The 24316-nt window shown below is 40.2% G+C and overlaps 1 protein-coding gene across 5 annotated transcripts in view; it reads left to right on the top strand.

Annotated features, from left to right (window-relative positions):
* Positions 1–5437: 5437 nt before the first annotated feature.
* Positions 5438–24316, top strand: part of ETS1 (ETS proto-oncogene 1, transcription factor) — a 130258-nt gene continuing 111379 nt past the window's right edge. For 3 of the 5 annotated variants that reach the window (XM_009007097.5, XM_078339198.1, XM_054241721.2), the window contains exons 1-2: positions 5438–5545; positions 19373–19455. In XM_009007097.5, the coding sequence (XP_009005345.1) occupies positions 19387–19455 (69 nt within the window). In that variant the 5' untranslated portion in view covers positions 5438–5545; positions 19373–19386. Of the gene's footprint in view, positions 5555–19372; positions 19456–24316 lie in introns of all 5 variants that reach the window. The other 2 variants (XM_078339199.1, XM_054241720.2) reach the window with 1 other exon arrangement.

The raw sequence follows: 24316 nt of genomic DNA, 5'->3' as shown, positions 1-24316 counted from the left end.
TACTGGTGATAAGGAAATGTCAAGAGCACAGACCTTGCACCCCTAGAATCATATTCTAGTGGGGAGGTAAGGCAGGAAAGATATGGACAGGAGATAACAGCTCATTGTGACAGTGCAGGAGCAAGATACTGGCTGCCTGGAAAAGCGAAGGGAGAGAAAGAAAGGACTGGAGCTGGAGCTTAAGGGATGTCACAGGGGATTACTGGGGCTGGCTGAGATGATTGAGGCAGCTCTGAAGGGACCAATATGGAAAGACGTAGTGGCTGAATGTGCTGCCGGATGCACGATAGCAAGTCCCAGAACAATACATTGAACACAATCCCATGAAAAAGACCCAGTATACATATAACAATAGAGAAAAGACGGGAGGGCTGCATATCAAACCTTAAATAGTAGCTTTTTGGTGTGAGATTGGGTGGAAGGGCACCCGGGATGGTGATTCTCAGTTTTAAGTTCATACCCTTCTGTATGGTTTGAATATGCTAAAAACACATACTCATCCTGTAATTAAATTGAGATTGAAAAATAACTTTGTAGGAGTTAGACTGATAGAAAAAGTGAGAAGTATTTTGAGGGAGAAGGGACCAGGGAGACAGGGTGACAAAAAGTACACAGAAAGGAATGGGGGTTGAAGGAGGGGATGGTAAGAGATGGGGTTTCAGCAGGCTACCATACATCCCACAAGAGTCCATTCTGCTGAAACTCTCTGAGTTTGTGGAGTCCGAAGGATGTTCATCAGGCCCAGTGGAACCAGAATGGAGAATAATCTTTGACCGACATTAGCTAAGCTACTTTGTGGAGAGTCTAGCTGGGGCCCTGTGCCCAGCTCATTCTACACCCTAGAGAGGAAGAAAAAAACCAGAAAGTTGCTCCAATGACTAATGGAGCAGCATATCAGGGGGTCGCGGGAGGACTACACCAAGAAATCCGGGTCTCCATAGGCTCTCTGGCACACACAGAAGGATGAGCATCTGCGTGCCAGATGTGTGCACACTATGCGTGCCACTGCAGCCTCGTCTGTGGCTCAAGACAACGGCTTTGCTTTTGATCATGGAAAGGAGAGAGTCATTACAAAGTGCCAGCTAAGAAGCTCCAGAGGTGGTGTGGGAACAGACAGAGGTTCTCTGCTCCTTGCTTTCCTTTCATCGTGTTTTCTTCAATATTTGGTGATAACCACCTTATAATGGTATCTGGATTTCACTCCACTCAGTTTTAGTAGTTTGTTTAGATACTGCTTCTCTGCATATCTGAAGTCTTGTGAACTATCACCAGGTTTTTTTCTAACTGAGATAGAAAGTTCATATGTAAAATACAATACACGTCTGATGTTTTGCTTTGCTTTTCCTAAAATTTAATGCCATTTTTATTTCAAACATTACTCTTTTCATGTAGAGGGTGGTTTTAAAGAATTATTGTAAGTCCTTTTGAAGGGAGCTTCTGCATTTTTGGGGTTTGGGTGGCAGTGAGCGAAGGGGATTGGTGGGAGCATTGAAGATCCTTGCAGAGCTAAGATTCTGGAAATGTACTTCCATTTTTTCTCTTAGGACATACTAACTTACAATGCAGCTTGTTATACTTAGAATAGGAAAAAAAGTTTTCTTACAGTAAGAAACGCTATTCTAGAAATCCCTTCACGCCCTGTCTCAATTGTATCCAAACTATACTGAGACTGCTATTGTTTAGGCTGCGCTACAGAGATACTCCTTCAAAGAAGCAACTCATTTTTGCATACCTCTTTTATGTGGGGATCTAAAGGTACCCATGTTCCTGGATCACTAGTTTTAATGTTTTCCTTGGGAATCATAATGGTCCTATGGTCCTATCAACAGAGGTATTTCCTCATAGAGTTCAATATCTATGGACATGGAAAAGAAAAACACTGCTTCAACTGTTTACACAGTCATCCAATCACATGGTGACTTCAGCAACGCTGTGAAGTTGGGCCGGTATTATCACACCCTCTCTGACAGCTGGCAAAGGGAGGGGATGGGGATCCACCGCTGTGAAGTGGAGGGATTCTCCAGGGAGTTCACACCTTCTTCTTCTAGAGGATTATTTTCTTTTGTCCTATATCATCCATGTGAGTCAGAAAGCTTTCTTTCTGTGGAAGCCTACTTATCCCTAATGCTATGTGTGTATATATATATATATATTTTTTCCCCTTGGGACAACAAATTATTTTATTGTGGTAAATATATATATATAACATAAAATTTACCATGTGAACCATTTTTAAGTGTAAAATTCAGGAGCATTAAGTACATTCACATGTTGTGCAACCATCACTCACATCCATCTTCATTCCTTTTTTATCATCCCAATTAAGCACTACTTCCCCATTCTTCTTTTCCCAACGCTGTTAACATCTATCCCTTTTTCGGTCTCTATAAATTTTAGTATTCTAGGCACTTCATATAGGTGGAATTATACAATATTTGTCTTTTGTATTTGGTTTATTACTTTTAGCATAATGTCCTCAAGGTTCATCCATATTGTAGCATGTATTGGAATTTCATTCTTTTTCAAGGCCGAATAATATTCAATTTTATCTATATACCACATTTTGCTTATCCATTCATCTGTGGATAGTTGGGTTGTTTCTACCTTTTGACTCTTGTGAATAATGCTGTTATGAGCAATGCTGTGCAGAGATCATTTTGAGTTCTTACAATTCTTGCGGCTATATATGAAGAGGTCAAATTGCTAGATCAAATGGTAATTTCATATTTAATTATTCTGAAGGACCACCACACTGTTTTCCACAGTGGCGGCACCATTTTACATCCTCAGCAGCAATGCACAGTTGTTCCAATTTCTCCTTATTCTTGCCATTCTTTTCTGTTTCTTTGATAATAGGAATCTCAATAGATGTGAAGAGGTATGTCAGTGTGGTCTGAATTTGCATTTCTCTGATGATTAATGGTGTTGACTATCTTTTCATGTGTTTATTGACCACTTCTGTATCTTTGGAGAAATGTCTACTCAAGTCTTTTGCCCACTTTTTAAATCAGGTTATTTGTCATTGCGGCTGTTGAGTTGTAGGAGTTCTTTATATATTTTGGATATTAAATGCTCATTAGATATCTGATTTGCAATTTTTTTCTCATTCTGTGAGAATTCTCATTTCTCATGCTTTTCGCTTGCTTAATAATGCCCTTTGATGTACAATATTTGACAATTTTGATGAACTCTAAGTTACCTATTTTTTTGTTGTTGTTGCCTCACCTTTTGGACCCATTGCTAAATACAATGTCATAAAGTTTTCCTGGTTTTTTCTAAGAGTTTGATAGTTTTAGTTCTTATCTTTATATCTGTGAAAGATTTTTGTTAATTTTTGAATGTGATGTAAGGTAGGAATCCAGTGTCATGATTTTGCATCTGGATACTCATCTAATGTTGTGTTTTTGAAGATATTGTTTAAAACAAAAATTACTGTTTTCCTGGGCATTTGCTAGGCAATGTATGACAGCTGTGGCTTATTTTGCTCATTCAGATTTCTAGTTTATGTTCTTCCACGCCATAAGAGGTAGTGGCAGAGGAGGGTGCTAAGGTCCTGAAGAGATGTCTATATAAACTCAGCATAGACAACTCCAGACTTCAGAACCCCTCAATAGCCACACTGTACACACCCTTACAGAGCAAGAATACAAGTCTTCTCAACTTTTTAAATTATCCTGCAAACATTGTGAATACAATTGTAATTAGTTATGATTGGTATAATTGACTATGGGCTCTTTAAATGGGGCAGTGTGCTGAAATTGACTGGGCTATAGAGGAAGGCTGAAACTTCCCTAGCTCTCTTTATGAACTTCTTTCATAGAATTATTTTTAAATTTTTGGAGATGGTTGATTTATGTGTCTGTCTTCTCACTACCATGCAAACTTGCTATCTTTCTAGTGCCTAAAAAAGTGCCCAGCACAGATAGTTTATTAAACTAAACTGAACCAATAGCACTACATCTTCCTTTCTTCCAACTTAATGTTCAAAGGCAAAGACGAGCAGTAAAATCTTGCTTTACTTACCATGCTGTTTTTTTTTTTTTTTTTTTTTTTTTTTTTTTTTTTTGAGACGGAGTTTCGTTGTTGTTACCCAGACTGGAGTGCAATGGCGCGATCTCGGCTCACTGCAACCTCTGCCTCCTGAGTTCAGGCAATTCTCCTGCCTCAGCGTCCCGAGTAGCTGGGACTACAGGCACGCGCCGCAATGCCCAGCTAATTTTTTGTATTTTTAGTAGAGACGGGGTTTCACCATGTTGACCAGGATGGTCTCGATCTCTTTACCTCGTGATCCATCCGCCTCGGCCTTCCAAAGTGCTGGGATTACAGGCGTGAACCACCGCGCCCGGCCTACCATGCTGTTTTAACTGCATTGCCAACTTTATACAATGAAGGCTGATGGTGATGTTGCTCTAAATGAGTTATTAGATTTTCATGGACTTTCAGTTTGTATCTTCACTAAGAAGGGAAAGAAGCCAACTACAACAAATTTTAACTCCCACCTCCTACTCAAAGAAAATGGAACCTCTTAGGATACAAGTCTTAGATCAAGCAGTCAAATACTGACTTTCCAAAAAAAATTTTTTTTGTAATAACTCCATTCATAGAAATGAGATTATGGTAACATTCCTACCATAGACCTGAATATGTGAATATAAGATACTGTGTATTTTCACTTAGGACAAATATAAAATTTTCATATTGTTTACATTTCCCCTAAATGAGAAATGTATGAACACTTCTGCCCTTTTATTCCTACACCACAGACAAAGAGTCAGGGCTACTAAAGGTAACCTTATTTTAGAGATTGCCTAAAACCGTACTTACATAAAAAGGGGATTTCAGCTTTACTTTTCAGAAATCCCAAGTCCCTATCCAGTCAGCTCTCTTGCACAAAATTATTTTCTTTCTTTTAGAAAATATTGCATTTCACATCAAGTTATTAGTGAGAAACAGGAAGCCTGAGCAGGTGACTAGGTGATGGACGTCCTGTTTGCTGATAGTCTCCAGCTCTGTTTCTAAAGCAATCCCTTTCCCTTACCTGAGCTCTTGCCTAGGTTAGTGGAAGCTCCATTGAGAGAGTCAAGGAACTGGAAGCATGAATATTTACATATTCAGTAGAGAGTAAATCCATCAGTAAATGATGAGATGATAAGCAATGTTATCCCACTGAGCTAGTTCCCTTTTGCTCATCTCCCTCCCTGTTATTCCCCAAGGCTGAGTTATAGTCAGTTGAAACATAATTTGAAGAATAAAAAACAAGGTGTGATCTGGTGCCGCTACTGCCAATAAACACTGCTTTCCACCTAGACCGCTGAGCTTGTGCTAGTGGCTGCTGTCCTGGTGCCAGGGGCAAGAGGAAGAATGTCTTTTTTTTCCAGCTTTCCCTGGCTTGACCACACCCCCCAATTTAAGGAGGCAGCTCTATTAGAAACATTATGGTCTTTGCATCCTCCTAAGCTACTGAGCAGAGCATTCCCGCAGGTAGTTGGAAAGAGACCACAGACTTTGAGGGAAGCTCACTCAGGATCTGCTCTCCGGCAAAGTAGTAAGTGAGGTGTGTGTGAGTTTCTGCCTAAAACTTTTCAGTCTATTTTCCTTTTCCTGTTTAAAAAAAAATTTCTGCGGAATTAAGGAGCAAGTTGATAGGGACATTCCGGATACAAGTGTGTTTTTGCTTTCTCTTTTCTCATCTTTCTATATTCTCATTTAACTGTCTAACAATTTTCAAAAATACTTCCTAACCTCGTCAGAATAGTCTGAAAGCAAGACTATGTTTTTCAAAATGTTCCCTGCTTCTTAAAGCAAAACCATGCATGTTTTAGATACCCATAGACTACTTGTCAGAAACCCTGAATTTTTTTTTGCAAATTGGAGCACTTCCAAAGAAATAAAGCTGAAGTTGAATATGAAAATTTCTTTTTTTTCCTCTTTCACTCCTAGTAAGCCTATTGTGTTACTTTTTTTTTTTTTTTCTGTCTAGCAGCTTAATGAATTGCTTTTAATAGAGAGGAAATTGCTACCGGTTTGAATCTTGCAAGCAAAACTAACCTGTTTGGTGTTTTTAATCTGTCTTGGGACTGATTTGCAGTTGTCCAAGGATCTACAAGTTCTTAAGCCTGTTGTTGAAACATGGTGTGTGTGTGGCCAGGGCTTGTCTCAAAGTCAGGGAGGTGTTTCTTTTCCCCACTGTAGAGCTGGACTTCGTGGCAGGAGATGTCGATGGCAATTCCTCTCCATTCGATGATTTTATCTGGCTGTGACACTTTGTATGTGACTTCTCATCCACTATTAAAGGTCTCTGTTGCGACCTTTTAAAGTAGCGTTTTCTTCGGGCAAACTTAAAAGGTACTGGGTCACTGAAATCAATGCATTCTATTGCAGGTTTTCCTTATTACCTTTTGGATAAGTTTTCAATCTCAAGGCCATTTTTCTTCCTACGTTAGACCACTGCCATGAAACTGAGAAAAGAGATATTTGTTAAACAGCAGGAAATACCGAATCTAAAATGATAACTGGCAGCTCCATTTGATTTGTAAAATTACCGATACTATAACTCTTTCATCAGTTGTGGTTTTGGATTCTGTGGCCTCTTTTTTTTTAATCTGAAGAGAAAACCCTCGTGCACAGCTGTGGCCTGTGCACAAGGGCTGCAGGGTGGCCACTGCTGCTGTTGAGAGTCTCGCTCACCTGTTGTTCCTGAATGGAGGGAAGGGAGAGCTAATGCGTTAATGTCTGCAAAGTGCTTTGAAGATGAAAAGGTCTTTTCATGTGTTCAGCAGTGCAGTTATTAATATTAATATTTGAAGAAGCATGCTGCTTCTAATTGTAAATCAACTACTCCATCCTTGCCAACTCAGTAGTGAAATAACAAACAGTTCAGGCAGCCATGCAGCCTCTTCCGTCCTGGTTCCGCTGCTGAGGATGTGGGAAGCCAAGCTGAAAGCCTGATTATGGAGTGGGCATCGTTGCCTCGCAGGCTTCTTAAGTGGAGGTGCTAGTTGCTGGCTGTGAAAGGATGTCCTGATGCAGAGCCTGGGGGAAGCTGGTAAAGGATGGAATCCTTTGGTATCTGGCAGTCTGTGGTACTGGAGAACCAGCCAGAGCATGGACTTGAACCAGTGGCTGATCCCAGATGATAATGGAGTTTAAAGGCGAGTAGGGTCAGAACTTGAACCAGCGCTGGGTTGGAGTAGGGAAAGTGGCTGTGCACTTGGATTCTGTCAGTGATGAGCTTTGTAACTGAGAACAGTGATTGAATGTGACTGTAACTTATTCTCTTCATCTCTAAAAGGTAAACAATCATTTCCGCCCCGCCAGGTTTACAAAGATGAGAGAATAGAAGTAAACAGCATAGGGCTATGAAAAATCATAGTGCCAATGAGGTCAAGGACTGTCGGAAGTAATAATACAACAAACTGGGTGTGTGGGTGCAGGTCTTGTCACCTAGGGGAGGGTGAGACAGAAGGCAAAACACTGTGCAAACAAATAACCAACACATTTCTCTCTTTGATTGCACTGGTGAATTGCTTACCGATAACTAAGGTTCTGACATACCTTGTGATTTTATTTTATTGGTGAATGGATCTGTTTTCCACAGCGACTATCATTTTCTAATTACCATTTCAAAATTTCCAACTGTTCACATCAAACAGCAGAAGGGAATGATTACATCCCAGGAGCTGGAACCTCCCTCCCTCCCTCCCTCCCTCTCTCCCTTCCTTCTTTCCTTCCTTTCTTCCTCCCTTCCTTCTTTCATTCTTTCCTTTTTCCTTCTTTCTCTCTCTTCCTTCATTCTTTTCTCTCCCTCTTCCCTCATTCTGTTCTTTCCCTCTTCCCTCCTCCTTTCCTTTCTGTCCTTCGTTTTTTTCTTCATTATGAAATTCTAAAGTATTTAGCATTTGAGCACAATTAGTGTGGTATGCAGCAATTTAGTGGCATTTGAGGAAAATCTTGTAAGTTTCTTCAATCCTAGGGAAATTTAGATGTGAGGACATAACTTACTTTTTGTTTTCTCATCTCCTTTATCCCTGCTATACTGAAAATATAGCTTATCACAATACCCTTTTTAATATACATCATTCTCTGGTTATCATACTCGTTTTTCTTCACTTCATCTAAGGAAGGATACTCAGCCTTAATGTTTACTGAACACTTAGTATGTTCCAACACCCTTGCTGGGTGTTTTGCAGGTTCATTTAATCTACGATGAAGTTTTGAGGTGGGCCCTCCACTCTTGTCATCTCCATTTACTAGTTGGAGCCTCTGAGGCTCAGTCATGTGACTACCTTAACTCATGGTAGACCCTGATTAGAGCTAAGGGAATGTGAACCCAGAGCTTGTGATTGGAACTGCATGTCACAGGAATCTAAATAACTCTAAGACACTTACATAAATTTAGGCTAGATTTTTCTGCTTAGACTGATGATATGCTTATCTAGGGGAACACTGTGGGTTAAGCCTATTTTCCAAAGCGGTATCTGTGAATTACTTATTCACTGTTATGAAGATACGGACTTTGAAGAAAGGCTACCAGGCCCAGTTTGCTGCTTTAGAAAGTCAACCCCTTCTGTGACAAATAGCACTTTTATTTCCACTCCATGCCCAGCCTTGTGCTGGAGACAGTGTCAGATACGGAAGAAGCAATACATAAGCTCCATTTTAAAAATTGACACAATTTATCTTAGAAAGCAGCATTTAACCAAAAAAGAGGATAAAAATAAAAGACAATATAATTATTAAGTGGTGTAGTATAATCTACACATGCTTTGGGAGTTCAGGTGGGAAAAAATGATATCTAGAGCAGTCAGGGAAGGATGTTTCTGACCTGTCTTTTTCTCAAAAGAGGACAGATTTCATATTCCAGTGATCAAGTGTTGGTGCTGCCTTCAGAACTTAGACGCGACAGGCTGGGTAATACATACTAGGATGAGAGTAAGCAACAAACATTTAGTGCAAATGTGGGGAAAATATTCTCAACGGGGAGGAAAAAAACATAAATTTTCAAGAGATGTGGAAAGGTAGAACACTCTAGAATTTTAGTCTTTTTAGAGGCTAGAAAAAAACTTTTCACTTTGAAATAATTCCAGATGCATGAAAGTTTGCAAAACAATGTACAAAACGTTTCCAAAACATTTGAGTCTTTTACAATTGTAAAAGAATATATATAATGCAAATAACTCTTTTAAATTATCTCTTGGTACCTCTGGTAATCCTTAATCCAAATGACTCCTGCTCATGGGAGACAGCCATATCTTCTCAGGAAAAGCAAGAAACCTTGGCAGATGTGCATCTGGCATGTGGCTCCAGAGACACAGACAGGCTGAGCTACACAATTCTCTGCAGCCGAGTTTGTGTTGCACCTGAGATTATCAGCGTCTGCTCAGTCTTGGGACAGAAGTCTTGCCTGTTCTTCCTTTGAATCTGCCTCCTAAACATCTGCCTTGTTATAATCACTCATGAGATTAACCAAGTTAGTCCAGCGCTGCCTTGCTACTACACTGAAGTCCTCTGATGGCATCAGCACCAGGTGGGAGCTTGTTAGAAATGTGGAATGTCTGGCCAGACCTCAGACCTACTGCAGCAGACCGCATTGTCACAGGATCACCAGGTGATTCATATGCACATTACAGTATGGGAGGCACTGCTCTAAAGAAAAAGCAAAAGCAAACAAACAAAAAAGCAAAAATGAAAAACATGAACAAACAAAAAACTCTGCACCATTTTCCGCAGCACTTTACTACTTCCTTATATTTGTATCTAGTTGCTAAAGTGTTACTCCACAAAAGATTGACATTGTATCAAAAAGATGTTGGTTTAACTCAGGAAGCTGCAATATTTCACCATTTGTGCTATGCAATCTTTCAATGGGTTAGTTCCCCACTGTAAGAAAAATGCTTACTTCTTGGTTTTATGCATAACAATGGTACAAACAGACTACCATTAAACAGAAATTGTGGCTCTTTTCTCCTGCAAAATTCTTGACTAATGCCCCTCAACCAATTATTATGAAAGCGAATCCTGTTTTCATGACTTGAATACAAGTCTTTACAAAAAGAGATGAAGGATTTAGCGATAAGTGTTCTAGCTCTAATACTTAAATAATCTCTGCCATGTTGGGCAGTAGAAAAAAGTAATGAATATAAACCAGTAGTGTTACTAATTAGTAACATTAGTAAGCATTTATTAATGCTTAGTAATTGCTAGGCGCTATTGATAAAATAGCAATAATAACAATTATTATTTATTGACCATTTTACCATATATATAGCATGCTGCTGAGTATTTGTGTTTTGTATTATCCTCCTCATAATCCCGAAAGGGTTGGTATTATTATCTGCATTTTATAGTTGAGGAAACTGACTGTGATGTTAAGAAATTTGCTCATGGCCATACACTTAGCAAGCAGTTCTATGTTTACCCTCGGTATGTAACTCCAGGGTTCTTGATCACTGCTAAACACTTAACCTCTTGGGCCTTGGTTCACTGAAATAAATGAAAAGGTTGGTGAATTTTTTTCCATCTCCAAAATTCATTGAATTAACACAATCCCTCTTTATGTAAGAATGCTAGCAAGCTGTTTAGCATTATAGTGAGAAATTGGAACCTTGCAATTTGGGCAATAAAACAAACGAAACTCCACCATGAAAATCACAATCAGACATAGCCCAAGAAGTTGCTTGCTGAATTTGAGAGATCTAAGGCAGCTGGTATCTTTTAGTTTAATTGTAAAGGGGCATTATTGCAACTATCCAGTCCCCTTTAATTGTTTTCGTATTTTCTCTCTCTCTCTATTTATGGTGCTCTCAGTTTTGCTGAGAACTCTTTAAGAGCCAGAATAAGTCTAGACTCTAGATTATGTCCAACGTGCTTGACAGGCTGAGTTAAGGTGTAATTATTTAAAATTCCAGGCTCTGCACAGGTTTCATGGGCAGCATTCGTTGGGTTAGAGTTGACATTTTGAATCTTCCGGCCTTTCTTTGCATTTGACTTGGAAAAGAATCTCTTATTTCATGGCTTCTACTACACCATTCTTGTGCAGCAAAGAGTACTTGACATCATTCCTCCAGCTTATTCTTTTTTGTTTTTAGGTTCTAAGTAAAACACAATTCTCATTTATTTTGTCAGTTATTTATGAGTACCTACAATGCTCCTGGCTCTGAAGTATATCCGAAGGCCAAGCGTGATCATTTGTTAAATTTCATGGTAAAATATAGGCTTTGAGGCATAGCATTTGTACACAGGCAATGGCCACTTTTGCTGTAAGGCAGTGTATTGAATATTACCTTTGATCTTCCAGAGGATGTTCTGACGGAAGCATGACTGCCTAGGAAACATACATTGTTAGTATTTGAAAGATTTCAGACACTAGAATTGTCATTTTTTCGGTTAGATTCCTGGACATAAGAGTCAGCAGGTTTTAATGTATTTCCTTGATGCCTAGAAGAAGCAAGACCTTTCTGTCCATTGTTGACAATGCCATTTCAGTACTGTGTGGTGAGGGATTTGTTTCTACTGAGAAGAAAATGCATAAAATAATCCATGAAACATTTCTTATTTCCTAACTGCTATGGTATACCAGAGTAAAACCATCTTCTAGTCTTTCTCTTTTTCAGGCGATAGTAGCAAGCTACTCCTGAAGGAAGGGTAGAACAATATACTCTTTAAAATTATAATGACATGAGTTCACTTTAGTATTCTAAGAAGGATTAGTTGATCTATGTCAATTCATACAGGACTTGAAAGTATTGTGCTTAATTAGGAGATGGGTTTATTTTTAGAGAAATAAGAGATGGATATGACTCATTTCCATTTAAGCAAGGGTTGGGGGAATAATTATAGTGAAGTTGGGAAGAAACAAAGGCTGAGATGTTAATTGTACTGTGAGTTGCTACTCCGTGACCTTAGTGAAAGAATAAGTGCACTTAGTTTAAGACACGGAAGCCAGTCACCCTTAATTCAGAACACTGCCTTCATTTGTCAGTGCTGGCTACTTAAAATAAGAAGAAATATTTACTACTACGGTAATATTGGATTACTTAGTTAAGCAAATGAAGTTCTTATAGATTTAGTAGTGAGACAGAGAAACCATCTTGAGTTCTTCTAATCCTTTTTCTTTTCTGTGTGTTGTAACCACAAAGTTTCCATGGGGAATGAAGAATGTTCAGCCTTCTAGATACGATGGATCTTAAACTTGAGTTCTTAGAGAATTGGACTTGGGAGCTTTTGTTACAGTGACAGATCAGGGGAGCCATCTACTCAAATGATTTGAGAAATACACTCAATAAGCTCAGGGACTGACATGCAAGGATTGTACACGCTGACTCTGTTTTAAGTACTTCAGGTACTTTCCCTCATGTTGTCAACAGTCACTTGTTGCATGGCTACTATGTGTCATCTGAAGAGACACCATCCTTAGTCTCAAGTTACTCATCATTCAGGAGCAGAAACAGGCACAGATACGGGAAGTGTCATGAACTTTGTTACATTGTTACAGTAAAACCCATGGAGGGCATCAAGGAGGTCCATGCAGTTGCCAAGGGTGTGGGGGGTGGGAAAGCTTCCTGAAAGAGGTGATACTCTGAGTCTCCAAAAAATACATTTCTATGGTATTCAGATAGAAGAAACTAAAAGTCTATACATTGCAGATTAAAGATGTTGCCTTGGTAACACAGGTGTTGCCTTTAGTTTGGCAAAAGTGCCGTTGTTTGTAGCAAGTTTATTTACATGGCTAGTTCTTTTGGAAGCCAAATTCTCTCTCTCTCTCTCTTTGTTTGAGATGGAGTTTTGCTTTTGCTGCCCAGGCTGGAGTGCAATGGCACTATCTCGGCTCACTGCAACCTCTGCCTCCCAGACGTAAACGATTCTCCTGCCTCAGCCTCCCAAGTATCTGGGATTATAGGCATGCATCACCACACCTGGCTTAATTTTGTATTTTTAATAGAGATGGGGTTTCACTATGTTGGTTAGGCTGCTCTTGAACTCCTGACCTCCGGTGATCCACCCACCTCAGCCTCCCAAAATGCTGGGACTACAGAAGTGAGCTACCGTGCCCGGCCCTGGAAGCCAAATTTTTTATCTCCTGTATTCCAAGCCAAAAGGACATTCTTTTTGTATAAATTGATAGGAATCCTAAATTATTGACATTAGGATAAATGCTCATTGGGAGGCTATTCAAATTTTGCATAGCTTTCAAAGAGGAAAGCCTGGGACGCGGGGCGGTGGGGAGAATTCTACATTTTCTGCCACAGCTTTATGTGCTTTTCAATTTCCCATGTGCCATCTTCATACCCAGCACATGTTTTAACCAAAATTCCTTGCCTATGAAGCTAACATGAAGACGAGAGGGCAAGTTGAAATTTAAAACACAATGCCTTTGTTGGTGGGAGTCTAATTTTGGCTTATCTATTATGGAATGCACTTAGTCAATATGTATTCAAATATAGAATGCCCATTTTCTTTGCCCCCAAAATATTCCTTTTTGGCATTTAATGGGAATGTAAAATATTTTAGGAATTTTTATAATGACAAAGATTTGGGGACAAATTAATTATACAATAAGAGGCTTGTTAAAAGTATGATATGTGCATACAATAGATTAATTGGCAGTCATCATCTTCGGGATAGAGAGCCACATTTATCAACAGAGAAAAATGTCCATAGCATTATGTTAAATGTCAGTGAACAAAGCAGATTACAAAAGAGCATGTGGAGAATAATCTTATGAAGGTAAATTTATAATCACATGTGTGTGTGACATCTATTTTTGTTTAGATACATTAAAAAGTACCCAGAAGAATATTGAACAAATTATTAGTATAATTATCTCTACATGGTGGGGTTTCAGGTGATTCTGATATCCACTTGTGACTTTTTTTGTATTTTGATGTTTGCAATAACGTTGTATTAGTCTGACAAAAACAATTTCAAAAGAAATTTTGTTTTTCAAAAGAAAAAGAATTAAAGTGTAATTTACTTGGTATTTACCTAAAGGCATAGTTTTTCTTTTAGGAACACATAGCCCCAAATGAAAAGGTTTTAACCCATGTCAAACTTATCTAGAAATACAGCCAAGCTGGGTCAGAGTTGATGTGAACTGGATTCAGCCTTGATTCAAGCCTGGTCTCTTAGGGATTTCTTGTTCTGCTGTTGCCTTGGCCTGAACCGTCCCTCTCCTCCCTAATTTTTCCTTTATTCTGTGTCTCTCAACCTGCCCTTCCCTGCCCTGTCCTGCCCTGCCCTGGCAAGCCCCAGGTAAAAGGAAGTGACAGCCTACAGGTCCTGGCTGAATTGCCAGCTTGGAGAGGGTGGGAAGTTGGAGAAGTGGTCACTTGCTCTATGAAGAATAGAACTCTCTAGAATCAAGCAGAACGATAGTTTTAAAGTGATTTTTTGGACATAAGACACCCACATAAGCCAAAGTGCTTTCTTTTTTGTCTTCTCCAACGAATGCTTGTTTCTGTCCCTGTCATCCAGGGTGATGAGGGTGCTTAGAGAAGCACAGTGGACAGAAGCTTCTTCTCTGAGCACAGGAGGAGGCTGAAGACCTGGAGTCTGGTCTCAGCTTGGCCAATTAGAAGCATTGCCTTAGTCTTTCTCCTCATTTGTAAAAAGAGGGTGTACACGAAAAGAGTGCGTACAAGTTTTCTAACTTATACTATTGTATTTAACAGTTATCTATGTGCCAGCTCCTTACGAACACTGGCCTAGGATCCAGGGATCTGGAATGAAGAAATGAACTAAATCTCCCCTCCTGGGGAGCTTAAATTCTAACAAAGTAGACTTTGGAGAAGACAATGAACAAACAACCGCATGTCAGAACGGGGAGAAAGGTGCTGCTATTCATACGTGATGATGGGAAAAGCCTTCTTAGCTGAGGTGGCATTAAACAGCTATGTGAATAGAAGGAAACGGTTTTCCCTTAGAAATAGATTATGAAACAAACTGATTATTTCAAGTGGTTCTTTTTCTAGACCTGCAGTCTATTCAGAGTCTCTATTTCGAGGAACAAATATATTCACATCTGATCTACCTCTTTGATTTTTAGTCTGGTGAGACCAATTCACTCATTTATTCATTCACTGATTTAAAAAACAATGAGTTTCCATTAGGTCCCATGGTCTGTCTTAAGAGGTGAAGACCCAAAAATGAAAAAGACATGGTGCCTGCCTTCAAGTAGCTCAGAATGTAGCGGGAGAGACGAACAGAAACAGATGTTTCTAAAACAATGTGACATACACCATGACAGAAATACACTTGGGGAACATGGACAAGGAGCCGCTAACCCTCTTCAGGCTGGGCTGAGGGTGGCTCAGGAAGGATTCCAGGCTGCAATAACTTTGGAGATGCGCCTAAAGCCCTGAGGAAGAGGGGTTCGCTCATCATGAGGGTTCCTAGCAGAGGGGATAACATGAGAAGGGCAGGGGAGTGAGACCTGGCACCGCGTGCCTAAGAAAACAACAGAGTTCCATGTTTCAGTAGAGGGTGCAGGGGCCATGGCAAGAGGGGGCTGGAGAGGTGGGAGGGAGCGTAGGGGCACAGCACGCCACAGTGGACAGCAGGACAGCCTCCTTTCCAACCCACTTATCCTGCTGCTTGGGTGGTACAGGTCCTTTTCAAGAAAAATAACTCAGCTCTGCAAGACCCTCTGTTACCAAGCATCCAAATCATTTTTGCACCCAAAAAGGTCTCATGGATGCTTCTTGACTGGAGAGTCAACCTTCAAATGCTACAGTTGCTTTGTATTTGTGCAATGAACGTGTGCAATGCTAAGAAAAAAAAATTGGTGCAGCTGATGTTCAAGCAGTTGTCATGTGGGAAGGAATTCTCTTTTGCCAAAAAGCCAAAAAACACAAAACAAAACAAAACAGAGAAAAAGAAAAAACAAATGCTACTTAAAAACCACCTAAGTACTTCTTTTACTTCTTCTGAGAAGGCTTACATCTCTAGCAGCTGTTCTGTGTCACAATCTACAAGTGGAAAAAGGGCGGGTTCTTTTTTTCTTTCTCCAAAAAATAATAAAGCAGCAATGCATTTCTGTATGAGAGTTATTTCCTGAGACAGAGCCCTTGAGAGCCCTGGCAGCTCCCTCTTGTCAGTTTCCTCTGTGGGCAAAGGGCTTTTCCCCAAGGGAAGTGTCATTCATACAGTCATAGTTTCAAGAATACAATCCAGCACAGAGTGCACCAGATGTTGGGCCAGAGCTTTCCTCCCTCACTCTGTCAATGAGAAGAGAAAACATATTTCCAATGAACCCTTTTCCAGGAGTGTTGCTACGAGGGGGAGTTGTCTGGCCGGCAGACAGAAACTCTTGGTGTCTTTGAGCTGGGCTTCAGGATGTGGCTGCCAATTCCAAAAGTTTTCTCTTACAAATATGTAAGTAAAATAGGCATTTGAAAGGTGAAGGTCCTTTGCCGCCTATGGGACTCTAGGGATGATTTATAGGCCCATGTGGTTACACCTTGGTCTGTGCAATCTTCCGCAATTTCCGATTCCCTGCACCCAGCAGAACTGACTGCTTCCTATTTCTTTTTCCATATTGTTAGCCAACTACTCATTACATTATGCTATAGTAACATATGAGCTGATCGGTTCCATTGCCAGAATACAGAGACCCTGTCTTTCTCAGCTATTTCCTGAGTCTGATAGAATCTAAGTGCCATGAGGTCAGGAATCTTTGTTTACTGGTGTGTTTCAAGTGCCCAGGGCCATGTCTGGTACATAGTAGGTACGTGGTGATTATTTAGCAAATGAATAAACAAGTCACTAACAAAGGAAGCCTACTTACATGACTGTTGGATGAATATGATCGTACTCCCTTGTCTGTTGTTTTGCTTTCCGAGGTTTCAGTTACCCTCCGTCAACCAAGGTCTGAAAATCGGTGAGTATAGTACAGTAAGATGTGTTCAAAGAGTGAGAGAGAGACCACATTCAATAACCTTTATCACAGTATATTGTTATAATTGTTCTATTCCTTTATTAGTTATTATTGTTAATCTCTTACTGTGTCTAATTTATAAATTAAACTTTATCATAGGTGTGTATGTATAGGAAAACACACAGTATGTATGGAGTTCTGTACTATCTGAGGTTTCAGGCCTCCACTGGAGGATTTTGGAACAAATTCTATTTGGGTAAGGGGAGACTACTGTAACTGAGGTCTGGGAAGACTCAGGGGATCTTTGGGCATTTTTTTTTTTTTTAAAGAAATGAGGGCTGGGCGTGTGGCTCACGCCTGTAATCCCAGCACTTTGGGAGGCCGAGGCGGATGGATCATGAGGTCAAGAGATCAAGACCATCCTGGTCAACATGGTGAAACCCCGTCTTTACTAAAAATACAAAAAATTGGCTGGGCATGGTGGCACGTGCCTGTAATCCCAGCTACTCAGGAGGCTGGGGCAGGAGAATTGCCTGAACCCCGGAGGTGGAGGTTGTGGTGAGCCGAGATCGCGCCATTGCACTCCAGGCTGGGTAACAAGAGCGAAACTCCATCTCAAAAAAAAAAAAAAAAAAGAAATGAGACGGTTGAATGCTTGCATGAAACAGCATTTCCACATCACTAGGGGGAATTCCAAAAGGCATTCATTTCTAAAAGGTATTAGTTGACCTGCAGGACCCAGGAGGGATGAATGACATTTCCCTAGGGAATTCGACTGTGGTTAAGCCATTGTCAGTATGACACAACCAATGTTGTTAACTTTTATGTCTCATCCAAAGATCTCAAAGTAGATAAAAAAACTTTGAAGTGGGATAGATGGTTTGATGATGATTTATCAGGACTTTAAAATTTTATTCTAAGAGTAAAAATGAAGAACACTTTGGTGGGAAAGGGGCCATGGAGCTCAGTGAGATGATCCTCACAGTGTATGGTCAGGACAGGCCTACCTAAACCATGTTACATGCATCTTACTCTTACATCATGCTCAGTGCCTACTACAGAGTCTGATACATCATAGCTGCTTACTGTTCTTGGAAACAAACACTGAATAGTGGTCCCTGATGCAGATGTTAACAATGTCTCTGGCCTAGGGTACTTTGACCTTTTCCTACTATTCAGCTTCACCACTGAGGAGCTCTTGCTGGGGGTGGTTTTGCTGTAGTGGAGATCCGTTTCCTGAAAAACTAAAGGACAAAATCTTGATTAATATAGTCTAGCTATCCAGACCCTTAGTTAAATTTTAAAAGTTAATGTTATTTTGACTGCATTCTACCTTTGGAACAAAAAACATAATAAAGAGGCAAGGTTTTAGTTAAAAACACAAAGCATAGTTCTAGGGTAAGTTATGTCTTTGGGAGGTTGGTAGCTTACATCCCTTAACCATATGATATTAGTAGCTTTGTGGTTGTAGCCCTTAGGCAGTATAGTTTTATATTGCCAAGCCTATTTAACTATTTCACTGAAACATTTAAATATACTCCATATGAAAGAAGGGTTCAAGATGATGAATCAAAACTGCAAATTGAACATAAGACATTTCTTAATACTCTATTTTTCTTGAAATGTATCAATTCCTTTAAATGTTAATAAGAATTAAGGAAAAGGACAGACTGAAAAGCAGTGAAGTTGAAGTGTCATTTTCTAACAATAAGAATTTGGCCTCTGAGTGATACGCCTAGGAATTTAATCTCTAGATATTCAAGAATGACTTTTTAAATGCATAGTATTAAGTTTATGCAAGTGTGTGATGCACTTTCGAAAGCATTTAGGTCAGCTGAGATGTTTGAAATATAATGATGACCAGTAGCTAGCTGGAAAATCCCTTCAGCAAGAAAATTGCTGAAGCATTCTAGTCACTCAAACTTCCAATGTAGAAAAGAGCTCTCAACAAGAGTTCTTTAAAAGGCTTTCTCCTTTTCAAATTTTTTTTTTTTTTGCAGGGTTTCTCTCTGTTTATCTATGTCTTGGGGTACTGGGTGACATACCTCTTCAGGAGAGCTTTTTCCATCCTTCCTTTCTCCAATCCTTTCTCTGTTTATTTCTTTATCAATTAATTTATGCCCCAACTGTGTATTCTATGCTTTACTTATGTGCTGGGCCTGGTTGTGGGTTGAGGAGACAGACAAGAATTGGTTCCTGCCCAGAGACCCTGCAAAAATGGGCCTCTGGTACACTTGTTTACTGCTTGTTGTCTGCAGTGCGTAGACCTGGTCTGTTATTCATGCTGCCTCCCAACCAGGAAACTGCTTCTGTCTAAGGACTGCTCTCACCAGTGCTGGGGGTTAGTCACTTTATCTTTCTGAATTTCCATTTCTTACCCTGACATGCAAAGAAGTGAACTGGTTGGTTCCTAAGGAGACTTAGTTCTAAGGTTCACAGGATTCTAGTCCACAAACCTGTGAGCATCCAGAGGCTCAGCGAATACCTTCTCTCACACAGGTGCTGAGAGCAGGATGAGCTACTTTGTGGATTCTGCTGGGAGCAGTACCGTGCCTTACTCAGCGGCTCGTTCTGGAGTGGTGGTGAGTGGTGGCCCCTTCCCCACCCCCTTTGCCCATGCAGCCGTCTCCCCTCCTCTCCGTGCTTCCTGTATCCTGACATCCCATAGACAGGGAAGACAGGAACTTGAACTCCAAGGTTCAAATAAGCTTTGAATATTTTGGAGAATCTCAATTGTAAGATTATCTATGACTTTATCAGCATATAAAATAAAACCAAAGACTGATGGATTTGCTGAGGAAGTTAATAGTATGTTTGAGTTTGAGAGAAATGACTCCAATATGATGACCATTTAAAGCCGTTGATTTTCACCTCTCAGTTTATTTGATAAAGATTTTTTACATGTTGATATTCTCTATTCCAATTCATATTATAATTTCACTTATTTCTGGCCTCCAACATAAAAAGCCAATAATGCAAGTTTTCTAATCACAGACTTTTAAAGTGAAAATGAAATATGACAATAAGTTTATGGAAAAATTTCATAAATCCTAGAATAAGAGAGGACAAAGCAACTTTAAAATAGGACTAGATAGAGTTTTTTGTCCATAGGTGAGAAGACCCTTGCCTAAGCTACATGCTGATCATTAGAACAGCTTTGACAAATTTCTCAAAAAATGTATTGTGTTGGGATCTTATAATGTTTCATTGATCAGTTCCAGTGTTAAAAGAAACTAATATCGGCAGCTGTGCCATTAATTATTCTTTCTAATTATGTTTTTATCTTAAGATAGCCATCATAAATGTTGAATTTTTTTACTTATAATGAAATATAGACAGATAAGTTTAATTAATTAATTAATTTATTTATTGAGATGAGTCTCCCTCTGACATCCAGGCTGGAGTGCAGTGGTGCGACCTTGGCTCACTGCAAACTCCACCTTCCTGGTTCAAATGATTCTCCTGCCTCAGCCTCCCAAGTAGCTGGGATTACAGATGTGCATCACCATGCCTGGCTAATTTTTGTATTTTTTAGTAGAGAAGGGGTTTACCATGTTTGCCAGGCTGGTCTGGAACTCCTGACCTCAAGTGATCTTTTTTGAGATGGAGTCTTGCTCTATTGTCCAGACTGGAGTGCAGTGGTGCAATCTCAGCTCATGGCAAACTCCACCTTCTGAGTTCAAGCAGTTTTCCTGCCTCAGCCTCCGGAGTAGCTGGGATTACAGGCACCCACCACCACGCCCAGCTAATTTTTTGTATTTTTAGTAGAGACAAGGGTTTCACCATGTTGGCCAGGCTGACCTCCAACTCCTGACCTCAGGTGACCCATCTGCCTCAGCCTCTGGAAGTGCTGGAATTATAGGTGTGAGCCACTAAGCCTGGCTTCAGATAAGTTTATTATATTGTTATTATTATTAACTTTTCCAGTATACTTATGGGTCTGAATTAACACCAATAAACAAGAACTTACTTCTGACTTGTCTTTAACTACGTCTTGCCAGAGATTCTGTATAATTGTTAACACTGGTGCATTAACTATGACCTCTCACTGTAATTGTATATTAAAAGATCTGAATTGTTTGAAGTTCTTTTTTTAGCATTAAAAAAAAAATTTCTCAGTAGCTATTCTGTGTTCAACAGAAAAAGACACATTTTAAGGATAATTGAGGCATCTCTCTTCAGTAGCTGTTTGTATCACAGTTTTCGTCTTCTTCTTTTTGAGATGGAGTTTCACTCTTGTTATCCAGGCTGGAGTGCATTGGCACGATCTCGGCTCACTGCAACCTCCGCCTCCTGGGATTACAGGCATGCACCACCATGCCCAGCTAATTTTTTGTATTTTTAGTAGAGACAGGGTTTCACCGTGTTGACCAGGATGGTCTCGATCTCTTGACTTCGTGATCCACCCGCCTTGGCCTCCCAAAGTACTGGGATTACAAGCGTGAGCCACCACTCCCTGCCCAAGTTTTCTTCTTTTTAAAATGGCTTCTGTGTTCATGTAAGCAGTATTTACTATTACAAAAAATTACAATCAGAAAGAAGTTTAGACAATAATATACATCCGAAATATGTTTAAACTGCCCCCCCAACACCCCACTACATGACAAGTTCAGGCAAGAGGAGTCACTCGAGTTTGCTTAATTGATAGAGATTGCCAAAAAACTTGGGGTTTAAGATCGTATCCAGAGCTAAAGAAGCTGCCAGAGAAGGGATTCTCCTCCTCTTCCTCACATAGAGGTCATCATTTAAGGTCAACACAAATGACATTAAATATTTCTTAAAGATGACATTGTAGAGATTTGTTAAAATAAATAATGATATTGTGATTTCAAGGGAAATTTGTTATTGAGTTGAAAAAGAAGATTTAAAAGCCAGCCCATGTTAATTCCATGTACAGTTATTTCTATGTACAAACTAAAACAGATTAATATCTTGGCTAAGAAATGCCATAGCTGGGCGTTGGAATGCCATGGCTGGATTCCACGCCTGGAATCCCAGCACTTCAGGAGGATCACTTCATGTCAGGAGTTTGAGAACAGCCTGGCTAACATGATGAAACCCTGACTCTACTAAAAATACAAAATAATTTAACTGGGTGTGGTGGCAGGTACCTGTAATCCCAGCTACTCAGGAGGCAGAGGCATGAGAATTGCTTGGACCTACCTGGGAGGTGGAGATTGCAATGAGCCGAGATTGTGCCATTGCACACTCCATCCTGGGCGACAAAGCGAGACTCCCTCTCTAAAGAAAAAATAAAGAAGGAAGGAAGGAAGGAGAAAGAGAAATTCAGAGAGGGAGAGAGGGAGGAAGGGAGGAAGAAAGAGAGGAAGGAAAGGAAGAAAGAAAAAAGAAAAGAAAGGCCACACAAATATGTACTTAATTTAGACACTGAAATAAAAAGCCTATTGTAAGTATGAAAGTTGCAGATATAATATAATGTCATCCTAGACAGAACATCTCAAAATTGTAGGAGAATAAGAAAATCCCAAACCAAATAACTCTAAGTGCATAATTTCTGCTAAAGTCACCTCCATTCAATTGAACACCCTGGATATTTTTAAATAAATGTTGAATGGTTTCCATTGGTTTCAAACCAAATAACCTATTTACTCCCACCTGTGATAGCCCTATCTGAAAAACATCAACATGTGAGATCCTTTCTCTATAAAGTTAAAAGTTGTTTAGGTAAAAGCAGAAGGTTCCACAAAAGAGCTGCTGGATTATTGCTCTTGAGTTTTCACTCATAACTTCTCTCTAGGCCTCAGTTTCTCTGTCACTGAAATTATTTAGGCAATCTTTCAGAGCAAGCAAAAAAGCCCTTTAATTTTTTCACATACTCCTTCTCTAACAAAAGTTAAGAAGTAAATAACACTTATTAGTAGAAACTCAAGTTCAATAAACCAACTCTAACCATAACCTCTAACTTTAGGCTGGGCTGTAATAAACAGAGAATCTGTAAATTGTCTACAAACTATAACCTTAGGACATTGGCTAACAAACAAACCTCACATTCAGTTGCAATCTAAGATTCCCTGGAGGAATGAAGCTGTGCTTACAGCTTCATTAACTTTCCCAGATAAGAAAGTCAAAGCCCCAGGCAACCAGTGTCTTCTCAGTTCTGTTGGAGCCTCCCTGTCTAGAGCTCAATCCAGGGTGCTTAATCCAATAATCCAAGTCCTCCTACCTGGTGCCCTAGTCTCTGATTTAGTTATAGTAAATTGAGAGTGAAAACAAAACCATGATAGCAGTGGGATTCTCAGTAGGGCGTGGTCTTGACCCCCTAAGGGATATCTGGCAATGCCTGGAGATATGTCTAGTTGTTAAAATTTAGGGAGTGCTCCTGGCATCAGAGAGTAGAAGCCAGGGATGTAACTATCACATCCAGTAACACAAGATAGCCCCCTATGGCAATCAATTATCCAGCCCCAAATTCTGAAAGTGCTGAGGTTGAGAAACCTGGTCTGGAGTAGCCAGGGATGAAGCTTGAAGGTAGAATGAAACTATGTGTACAGACCACTCTAGGCAGGTCTTGGTTACTAGTAAATTAATTGCTTTAGAAAGGGAAATCTAACAAAAGAGAGACTATGTTTCTGGTCTGAGGAGCTCTTATTTTTCAAGCTGCATTAGCTGGCCAAGAAACAATTTTTTTTTTTTTTTTTTTTTTTTGAGACAGAGTCTCACTCTGTTGCGGTGGCTGGAGTGCAGTGGCACAATCTCGGCTCACTGCAACCTCTGCCTCCTGGGTTCAACTGATTCTCATGCCACAGCCTCCTGAGCATCTTGGATTACAGGTACCCGCCACCACGCCCAGCTAATTTTTTATTTTTCGTAGCGATGGGGTTATACTATGTTGGTCAGGCTGATCTTGAACTCTGACCTCGAGATCTGCCCACCTTGGCCTCCCAAAGCCCTGGGATTATAGGCATGAGCCACTGTGCCCAGCCTGAAACAGTCTTCTAAACTAGGATGTCAATATTTTCTAGCTCCTAAAGATTGCTAAGTTTCAGAGTCCTTGCTTGTAAATTAGAGGTCACATTAACATTATCTGGTCATTTGCTGTGGAAGAATGCTTAGAAATCAAGAGAGCCACAGTGGTTAAAATCCACACCCCTCTCAGGTAATCACCATTTTGCACAGAATTCACATTCTCTGCCTCAGGGTCAGTTTTTCAAAAGCGGGACTCATGTTTTCCCCATGTGCAAGGTCAGCCCTTTGGGAGACCATAATGAATGAGGGATGTCACAGTGGGGAGGTGGAGAAACACCATTTTGGGAAGTTGTCTGGCCATTGTGTGGGAGGGATGACCTTTCCAGGTACTTCTATGGGCTCTGTGTCAGGGACCCTTTCATCCACAGGGAGGAAGCGCTCCTTCCTGTTATGCTGCCTCTGCAAGCTCAAGCCCGCTGTGAGCCTGGAAGTCCCTTGCAGGCCCAGTACTTCTGT

The sequence above is a fragment of the Callithrix jacchus genome, chromosome 10 (assembly GCF_049354715.1).
Source record: "Callithrix jacchus isolate 240 chromosome 10, calJac240_pri, whole genome shotgun sequence".
Lineage (NCBI taxonomy): Eukaryota > Metazoa > Chordata > Mammalia > Primates > Cebidae > Callithrix > Callithrix jacchus.
The sequence above is the reverse complement of the archived record's forward strand: the minus strand, read 5'-3'. Positions and strand labels throughout refer to the sequence as shown.